Here is a 10,813-nt window from a genome sequence, read left to right as displayed (position 1 = left end):
ACCTACTTCTGTTGATCGTAAACCACCCGAACGATGTAGTAAACGAGAAACAGTTTATATGTTCGTAACACTGCCCCCTCCTTTCAAAAATGGACGACCCGTCCATCCCTAATTCAATCACAAATTCTTCCAGATAACGAGGGGGGTGTCGGGATCTCGTCGACCTGGCTTCTCGCTCGACGCCCCGAGGGTCCGGAGGCACGCTCAACTCCGCGTCGCTGTTTGCATCATTCACCACGTCTTCTCCATCCCCGCTGGTATACGGTAGTATCCCCGTTAGCTCCGATGAGTCATCCCATGGGGGGATAGCTGGATTCACCCCTTCGTCCTAAGAAAAGTTCCCTCGTCCATGATACTTCCACATCCTACCGTAGTGGACCACCTTAGGTCGGCTGTAGGCGTTCCGACGTATTCGAAAGATGACGTCAGACACCTGTTCCTCCACCAGATAGGGACCTTCCCATGGGCTCTGTAGCTTGGAAGAGATACCTTTACGCCGTCGAGGGTTGTACAACCAGACCTGCATGCCTTCCTTGAACTCTGGTTCCTTCGAGCTACGGTCGTAACGGCGTCTCATCGCTTCTCCAACAAGCTTCAGGTGTCCTCTTACTTGGTGGTGCGCCTCGGTTGGGCGTTCCTGCAACGCGATAGCATAGGATGTTGTAGCATTGGGCAGTTCCTCGTCCGGTGGTCGTCCCATGGGATCGACAGGGAGATGAAGCTTTCTACCCAGCATCAGGCATACAGGAGTGTATTGGGTGGCCTTATGTTCAGCGGCCCGATAAGCCATCAGCAGCGTTGGAAGCTTCTGGTTCCAGCTGGTTTGGCTCTCCTGGCAACACGTAGCCAACTCCTGCAGCAACGTCCGGTTGAAACGCTCTACCATACCATCACTTTGAGGGCGGAGCGGAGTGGTCCTCGTCTTCCTCAATCCCAGGATTTTGCAATTCTCTCCGAATACCTCTGATTCGAACTCTCGTCATTGGTCCGAATGGAATCCAATCAGTACTCCGAACCGGCTGAAGAATTCCGTCACCAGCACCTCTGCCACTGTAACTGCGTCGTGATTGGGAATAGCGTATGCCTCTGGCCACTTTGTGAAGTAGTCAATGGCTACGCAAAGAAAACGATTCCCCTTCTCCCTGATTGGAAGCGGACCCGCAATGTCAACTGCCGGTCTTTCCATCGGCGCTCCCACTTGATGCAGCTGCATTGGGGCGAGACCACGGCGCGATGGTCCCTTCCTGGCACAGCAGACGTCACATACGCAGCACCACTCATCCACGTCACGTCGTAGTCCTACCAATAATATTGATGGCGAATCTGGGCCAGTGTCTTTATCCTCCCGAAGTGGCCACCTGTAACACGACCGTGGGCTTCACGAAGCAATTCTTTCTGTAGTTCCCTCGGTACCACATTTTGCCAAAACTTGATCCGGCCATCAGGCAGGACCCACTTCTTTATTAGCACGCCTTCCTGCAACCGGAGCGTATCCCACTGCTCCCAGAAGTGTTTGGTGGTGGGACTCGTGGCCACAACCTCTTCCCTGACAGGCCTGTCTTCGCTCGTCTCCAGCCACTCCATCACAGGTCCAATATCCTGGTCCTTTCGCTGAGTCTTTTTCAAACGCTGGTAGTCCGTGTCTCCAATATGCACAGCCGTCCATCTACAAACTTTCACGGGGTCATGACGATTGCAGTGCGCGCAATTCGGAGCGCATGGGCGTCTACTCAGGCTATCGGTATTGTTGTGCACCCGTCCTGGCCGGTGTTCCACCCGGTAGTTATGTTGCTCCAACTTCCCAATCCAACGCGCTAGTTGCCCTTCTGAGTTCTTCAGGTTCTTCAACCAGCGAAGCGCCGCGTAGTCGGTTCACACCAAAAGCTCTGCCCCATACAGGGAAGTGTTGAAATAGTCTACGCTTTTTACCACCGCCCACAGTTCTTTCCTGGTTACACAGTAGTTCCTTTCTGGGGGGCTGAACTTCTGGCTGTAATAGGGGACCACCCTCTCTTGACCGTCTTTCTCCTGAGAGAGCACGGCTCCAATCCCCTCCGACCTGGCGTCGCAGTCGAGGAGGTACGGGCGGTTGGATTCAGGGTAAGGCAGCACCAGGGCGACAATCAGGGCTTCCTTCAGCTCCTCGAAACCCATCTGGCATGCCTCATCCCTGGAGAACGTTCCTCCCTTGCGAGTCAGCTGGTAGAACGGAGCAACGATGGTGGCAAATCCCTGCACGAACCTGCAGTAGTACGTACAGAAACCAAAGAAACTTCGTACCTCCCTTACTGTCTGCGGTACTGGCCAGTCTTTGACCACTGCCACCTTTACCAGGTCTGCCTTCACTCCGTCTTGTCCGACGATATGCCCTAAGAACTGCACCTCACGCTGGAACAACACGCACTTCTCTAGGCTGAGCCTCAGGTTTGCTTCTCTGAAGCGCTGCAATACTTCTCTCAGTCGTTCCAATTCTTCTTCGAACGTAGCCCCAAACACGATTACATCGTCGAGGTAGACGAGCGCTGTCCTCCACTGTAGTCCATCGAACACGAGCTCCATGAGACGCATAAAAGTCGCGGGAGCGTTACACAGTCCGAATTTCATGACTGTGAACTGCCATAAGCCCTTGCCATAAAAAATGCTGTCTTTTCCTTCTCCTCTTCCTTCACTTTCACCTGGTGGTATTCGGACTTGAGGTCCAGATTGGAGAACCATCTAGCTCCAACCAGCGCGTCTATGGCGTCGTCCACACACCGTTAAGTCATTCAGCGCTCTGTAGTCGATGTAGTACCGGGTAGTACTGTCTTTCTTTTTCACGAGGATCACAGGCGAAGATCATGGGCTCTGAGATTTCTCTACGACTCCCTGCGTGATGAGATTGTTCACTGCCCCTTCTATCGCTTGTCTTTTTGCGGGTGCTGTTCTTCGTGGTAGGAGTTTCACTGGAGGACTGTCGTTGGTGCGGATGTGGTGCTTCACTAAAACTGTGCGCCCCAGATCTCCATCACCAGCTGAGAAAACATCCGCGTAGGAGCATAGTAGGGCAGCTAACTTCCTTTCTTGTTCATGATCAAGGCATTCAGTATTTCACTTCAGCAGGTCCTGCAGGTAGGTCGGTACGTCACAGCGGACGGGCATATTCTCCCACTGGGTCCGCTCATCATTTCTAGTTGATCTTACCCTCTCTACTTCTGTACATGCGCCCACCTTAGTCCCCTTCGGTATGTGCTACTCCTGTCCTGATAGGTTGGCTATAAGGACTGTCACTTCGTCCACGCCTGGTCGTACCAACGTGCGCCCTACCCTAAGAGCCTCTTGCATTTGAGTGGAGGGGGAAGATTCTGCAAGACTGCCGTCTTTCTTCATCTTGTGGCTTAGCTTGCACTGCACGCGCGTCTCGGATAGAGGAGGTACACTTGTTGTGACGGTCGTCACTACCTCTGCGCTGCCGTCGTTTTCCAACAACAGCACTTCAGAGTCCTCTGTACGCATTTTCATATCCTCGAAGTCCAGCTGCACACCACTCTTCTTCAGGTAATCGAGGCCTAAGTGACAGGGGTCTTTGATGTCTGGCACGTACACAGGCAGCTTTTCTTCCTCATTGCCCACCCCTATCACTGCTTCTACGGGCCCTCTAAGTTTGGTGCAGTGGCCAGTCACTCCACACAACTGTTTTGTCGCCATTGGGAGGTGGCGTTCCCCTATTACGTCGGTCCTCACGAACGTCTTCCCTGATCCTAAATCTATGGGGAGTCGACAGGGCTCACCATCCACTGTGTCCTCCACCTGCACAGCCTTGGGAGCAGATTCGCGGCATCTCAGCGGGAGTGGGGCCTGTAGGATTTCTTCTGGGTTCGGGCCCCTATCTTCAGCCTGGCGTCGTTTTTCGCCGAAGCCGTCTTGTTGCCGGTCCTCATCTGCGTGTACTCTTTAGAGTAATGGCCCAGCTACCCACATCCCCAGCAGCATGGCTCGTACACGTACTTCCCTCTCTCTAAGGAATGAGAGCGGGAATGCTTGGTACACTTCCTCTTCTTATGTACCTTCTTGTCGCACTTCTAACACGTACCAGTAAATTCACGGGAACCATTTCAGATAGTCACCTTCTTTGCGATGCTCCTTCTGGCGCGTAACATTGCTGTCCCTGTACACATGTCACGTCTCGCGTTACTCGAGCTCACAAACGGCTCGAACTCTAGAGCTCGAACTAACGCCTCTCGTAGATCCTTCAGGTGGGCCTGCTTCACGTAGATCTGCAGCTGAGGGTTTCCCAGAGTGTCCAGAAACTGGTCTCTCAACAGCACGGTTGTCATATCCTCTGAGGCTCCTTAGTTCGCCCTCCTCACCAGATGTTTCAAGTCCTGGGCCAGCTGTTGCAGAGGTTCCCTATGCGCCCTCATCCTAGTCCGGAAACTAGCACGAAATGCCTCAGCCTGGTGGAGATGTTCATACCTGTGTTCCAGCGCAACAACAATACAGTGGTAGGAGGTGCGTTGTTGAGGATTCAGCTGGCTTAGCACCTCCACGGCGGGGCCTTTCAAAGAGGAAACAAGTTGTATGGCTCGTTCATCCTGACTCCTATCCTGGGCCCCGGCCAGTAGCTCAAATTAAGCCAGGTAGGCGTCCCATGGTACCCGTCCATAGTACTCCTGTGGTTTTTGCCTATTCCGGGAACAGCATGGCGACAGGCGACAAGGGGCCTGATACGAGTTTCACGGAAGAGGCATCTAGAGAAGCACAAGAGCTTTCCTCCGAGCGCGTCGTCTCCCCCGAGCATTATTGTCCAGTTTACTGTTGACTTCACCGTCTGCGTTTTCTACCGGAGTTCCCATCCTCGAGGCTGGGTTGTCCGACTTTGTAAACACCTCGATATTGCGCAGCCGTTCTTCCAACTTCGCCACTTTTTCTTTCATGTCTCGCTTCACCTCAGCCAGTTCCTCTTTAACTTACATCCTTCACATCAGCGCAATTAGCCACCGTGAACTTTTTCAGCTCGTCTTTCCAGCCTAACAGCTGATTACGTAACCCCTGCACACAACTGTTCAAAGTTTCTTGTGTTGCCTGTATGTCCTGTATATCCCTCTGTACGCTCGTTTGTACCGTTTGCATTTTTTCTGCAGGGCTTGAAGCATCTTCAAGATGGACCAATTTACATCACCGGAAACTTCCGCCATTTTCGAATCTCACTAAAGGAATAGAACACAACTTCTTTTTCCCGCGGTCACTCAAACCACCTTTGCGGCAGTTACTGAGGCTTGGTATCATCCCACTTCTGACACCAGTGAAACGAACACCCCGTGCTTCTTTAAACGGCTCTGGACAATGTCGTTCAAATACAATTCCCAGGATTTGCCAAGCCCAGTAGCAACAACAAAGATGGTAGGAGTGAACAGAAACGCACGATTCTCCTTGGCCACATATATTAATACAACAAGGCAAACACAAATTGGCTATTAACCCATTCAACTCCGATGACAAGATGTCTTGTCATTTGGTCAAATAAAAAAAAAAATCATAATAAAACAACAAAATGTTTGATTAACAAAAAGCACCTTAAAATATGACGTCATCAGTCCTCCTCGAGGAGGACTGATGACGTCATATTTTTCTGGTGCTGTTTGATCATCAAACATTTTGTTGTTTTATTATGATTTTTTTTTTTATTTGACCAAATGACAAGACATCTTGTCATCGGAGTTGAATGGGTTAAACTATACAATGTAAATATAACAATTTACACATTCACGTAAATAGAAGAGCCTATAAACGAGGGAATAAATAAAGCACCCGTGAATAAAGGCACCAGAGGTAATACATGCGTAGACACAAACAACGCAAACGAGTCAAGCAATGACATTATCAATGAAGTCATCGTAGACACATTCACGGAAATCATTCACAGGCACTTATTTGCGACACGCTGTATTTGACGTCGATTCACCAACGAACACAAAGTATAGCATCATATGTATTTACGCAGTTTGACTGTTCTAGTTTGTAGGAAGGTAGCTTAACTAGGGATTGTCAAGAATACAGGAAGTTAACCGGCTCGAGACGATGTCTCCAACAGTCTAATAACACGGTTCGGCTAAGTTGTAAGCGCAATCTGACAATCCCAATGCATTTTGGGTACAACATCGCCTCTTCTCACCTCCTCCTCCTCCTTGCCTGCCTACCTACCTACCTCTGTTGATCGTAAACCACCCGAACGATGTAGTTTACGAGAAACAGTTTATGTGTTCGTAACAATATAATGTAGCTGCTCACTCAAAGAAGGAAAAATACCGGAAGACTGGAAAAATCCGAATATCGTACTTGTGGATGCCCGTGATGTTTTAATACAGCGGGAATAGTGTGTATCGAGGAAAAATAGAAAGGAACGAAAACAGAGCAGAAAATGGCGATGAAGTGGAACGAAATGTAAATATGAGCGCAGAGACTTCTATCGGAGTGAGAAAGAGACGTAGTGTAAACATGAACATGGAAACCTCGAATAGATTTCTAAAGGGTAGTGAAGACGAAACTTTTTCTGGGTTTAATGGGCACGAGAAAGAAACTTGAGTAGAATTATAGACATAGAAAAGAAAACGAGATTTAGGAAGAGTACATGGAATCAAGAGATTGTGAAACTAAAGAAAGAGATTATGGAACAAAAAAAATAGTATCTCGACATAAACAAGCGAGTGATTTAAAGAAAATAAAAAAATGCTGCAATAAATGATAAATTAAGTGAATTAAGAAAAGAACTAATTGAGGTAAAAAGTGAAAACGAGAGAATAAAAAACAAAGATACCACTAATAGTGTGACCTTGAAAAAAGTGAATGAACAAATAAAAGCAATGACAGAGAAAATTGGAAAAATTATAAGAATATTAAAAATAAATCAGGAGGGAATAAAAGAAAAACACGAAAATATAGTTAAAAAAAAAAAGATCAACAATGAATGCAGGAGAATGCCAGACACAGTTATTCGAGTAAACAAGGAAAAAGAAAATTGAGTTAGAGATACAGTGGATAAAAAGAAGTGCATTATATGGTCTAAAGAAAAAATAACCAAGTTAGGTATTTGAGAGAAAAAGACAAAGAAAGAGCATAGAACGTTTTTGAAACAGTACAAGACAAAGAACACGAAATAGGAAAGGAAATAGAAAAAATGCATAGAATATAAAATATAAAAGTATAAAAATATAATATAAAAATATAAAAATATAAGAATATAAAATATAAAATATAAAAAATATAAAAAATATAAAAAATATAAAAAATATAAAAATATAAAAATATAAAATATAAAATATAAAAAGTGCACAAAAGAAAAAAAAATCGACCTCTAAAGATCAAATTAAGGTCATAAATGGTAACGAAAGAGATATTAACAGAAGTATGAAAATTAGCAAATAGTGAACACTATAAAAGTATATGAAATGAATGATGAGGAAAGGGAAAAAGAAGACATTAAAAAGTGAAGCCAAGAGAGTGAGAGAGAGAGAGAAGAACGGAGACCAACAAAAAGAAGTTGTATTGGAGATTGTTAGGCATAAGGCTGAGAAAATGGTATATTTAAGACAAAGAAACGAAAGTAACAGAGAACGAGATGGAGAGGGAAAAATAAAAGTGACGTAAACTATTATAGACAGATGTGATCTCAGGATTAGGTGAACCAGATATAATGGTAATTATAGAGATGAATATTAAGGGGTTTCTTACCACCAAATAGTGTTGGACATGGATCATATAATCATTGGATTAAAAGTAGAGAGGAGAAAAAGGGTTGAGGAGTTATGTTTTTGGCTAAGAAATACTTAAATGTGACGAAGGTTACAGATGGAGAAAACAGTGTGGAAATCAACACAAGAGTTGAAGATGAAAAATAGAAAGTTTGTGGTGATTTATGTTGCCCCAAAAATTGAATACAAGACACCAATTGGAAAGAGTGACCACATGCTACTTGAGTTTGAACTAAAGGAGGAATATATATATAGAAAAGGAAGGCCGATGTATAACAAAATGGACTTTGGGAAAAAATCTATAACGAAAAGACACAAGTGGAAGAAAAATGGATGAATTTGATGAAAATCTATAATGAAGGATTGGATAAATATGAACCAAGACAAAAACTCGAAAAGGTGTATATTAAGTACTGGTTTAACAGAAGGTGCAATGAGGCGAAATATAGAAGAGATAAAGCTTGGAAAAGATAAAAAAAATAGATTGTGGCAAATATATATCAATCAAAGGAATGAACATGTTAATGTACGCAGAGAGAAAAAATATGAAAAAGACACAATAGAAAAATATAAGGACTTACCAAAACGATTCTATAGATATGTGAATAGTAAACTAAAAAACAAACAGGGAATAGTGAAATTGCGCCAGGGGAATATAGAATACACAGAAGATATAGAAATGGCTGGAGCCATGAGCAAACACTTCAAGTCGGTGTTCATGAGAAAGAAATAGACAGCATTGGGATGAAAGAAGTGAAGTGAGATCCCCACCCCCCCTTGAGGGAAATAATAGTAACACGAAAAGAAATAATGGACCAAATAATAGAACTTGATGTCAGAAAATTGCATGGCCCGAATGGGATTGCAAACTAGATACAAAAAGAATGTAAAGACAAATTAATAGACAAATATATAATGTAATAAACTGCTCACTCAAAGAAGGAAAAATACTGGAAGAATGAAAAAATGCGAATATTGTACGAATATATAAAGGAAGAAACAAGAAAAAAAGATATAGACCGGTCCCCTTTACAAGCATTGTAGCCAAAATTTGTGAAAAGTTATCAAAAATAGATAGACTAAATATCTGGAGAATAATATACTAAATCCGAGACAATTCGAATTTACACAGGGAAGGCCATGAGCTACAAATTTCATCTGTTTCTATTCAAGACTTATAGATATAATACAAGGGACGGATGGGTTCATTGTGCTTTCCTAGACTTACAAATAGCTTCTGATAAAATACCACACAAAAAATTATTAAGAAAGCTGGAAACCATCGGAGGTATACAAGGTAAACTACTAAAATGGATGGAGGATTTCTTGCATGGAAGAAAAATGAGAGTAGTGCTCAGAGATAAGAGTTCTACTTAGGAAGAGGTGATTAGTGGAGTTCCACAGAGATCAGCATTGACTCCGATAATGTTTGCTATTTATGTAAATTATATGGATGAAGGCGTGGAACCTTACATGAGCGTCTTTGCAGATGACACAAAATTGCTGAGGAAAGTGAGTACTGAAACATATTGTGAGCCGCTGCAGAGGGATCTGAGCATGGTTTGGGAATGGAGCCAGAAGTGGGAAGTGGACTTCAACATTAAGAAATGTAGCATAATGGAATTTAGAGAAGGCAAAACAAACAAATAAATAGATAAACAAATAAAAAATATCAGGACAATATAAAATCTAAAAATGAAGTAAGGTAAGTGGAATCTGAAAAAGCACTGGGAGTAATCATTACAAATGATAAATAGATAAATACATAAACAAAATTGTCGGGGAAACCTACAACTTACTAAGGTCAATAAAGATGGCTTTTACCTACTTGGACGAAGAAATAGTGAAAAAAATACGACTCATACTGATAAGGCCAAGACGAGTACGCAACGACATTATGGTCACCCAGTACTAAAAAGATTATATGGAAAATTGAAAGAATCTAAAGAACAACTACGAAGATGGCCGCAACACTTTGAAAACTGTCATACAAGGAGAGATTGTCAAAACTGGAATTACAGACACGAGAACAAAGAAGAGAAAAGGTGACTTGTTGACTATCTATAGAATCGTGAAAGGCATGGAAGTGCTTAATAGAGAAGACTTATTAAATTGGGATAAGAGAAATACATGGGGAAATGAAAGAAAGCTCAAAAAGGACAGTTATAGAAGAGACCTTAAAAAGAATAGGTTTCCACACAGAGTGGTGGATATATGGAACAAATTGTACAAAGCAATAGCGTGTGCAAAAACTTTACACGAATTTAAGAGCAATATAGACACTGAGAGAAATAAAGACGGGGTACCACGAGCGTATCTTCCCCTCCCGTAAGATACAACTAGGTAAATACAACTAGGTAAATACACACACACACACAAGCACACACACACACAAAAAAACGCACACAAATACATTCACACACACTCAACCACACACACAAACACACACACACACACACACACACACACACACACACACACACACACACACACACACACACACACACACACACACACACACACACACACACACACACACACACACACACACACACACACACACACACACACACACACACACTCTAGCACATATATACAAACAAGCACACACATGCACACTTACAGGCAGGTGAGAATTTTGTTTGGTGTTCACTAGAATGAAATCTATTTTCGTTACCGGAGATGTTTACCGTTGTATCTGACACCATGAATTGGCTGCAGTCAACCAGAATTAAACGACATTACCTCATGGTACGAAATGGGTTCGTACCTGTAACGAAACGAGTCTTGAGTGCAGTAAAATCACATTGTTTTTATGGGGATCATAATACTGTATATAATGTCTTATAATCTAAAGGGCCACACTCTGGGCACACCCCAATTAAATGGAAAAGTAAGGTACGGGTAACTCCATATGTTATTAGCGTTCCGGTCCATTTAGATAAATACAACTGTTAAACAAAAATTACTATTAGATTTGTGAAAAACTCCAGCTGTCTCAATCACACAACTATTGACGACGACTTCCATTAGCGTCAAACTGTCTGATTCAGATCTGCTCTCCCATCTTTTCGCCTATTCTTAAC

The 10,813-nt window shown here is 43.6% G+C and overlaps 1 protein-coding gene across 1 annotated transcript; it reads right to left on the bottom strand.

Annotated features, from left to right (window-relative positions):
- Positions 1-328: 328 nt before the first annotated feature.
- On the bottom strand, positions 329-886 carry LOC143023513 (uncharacterized). The gene has a single exon (XM_076182046.1). It carries the CDS (start codon positions 884-886, stop codon positions 329-331), a length of 558 nt encoding a protein of 185 aa, XP_076038161.1.
- Between the last annotated feature and the right edge of the window lie 9,927 nt (positions 887-10,813).

The sequence above is a fragment of the Oratosquilla oratoria genome, unplaced genomic scaffold (assembly GCF_046742065.1).
Source record: "Oratosquilla oratoria isolate Oo_2021 unplaced genomic scaffold, ASM4674206v1 SCAFFOLD49, whole genome shotgun sequence".
NCBI lineage: Eukaryota > Metazoa > Arthropoda > Malacostraca > Stomatopoda > Squillidae > Oratosquilla > Oratosquilla oratoria.
The sequence above is the reverse complement of the archived record's forward strand: the minus strand, read 5'-3'. Positions and strand labels throughout refer to the sequence as shown.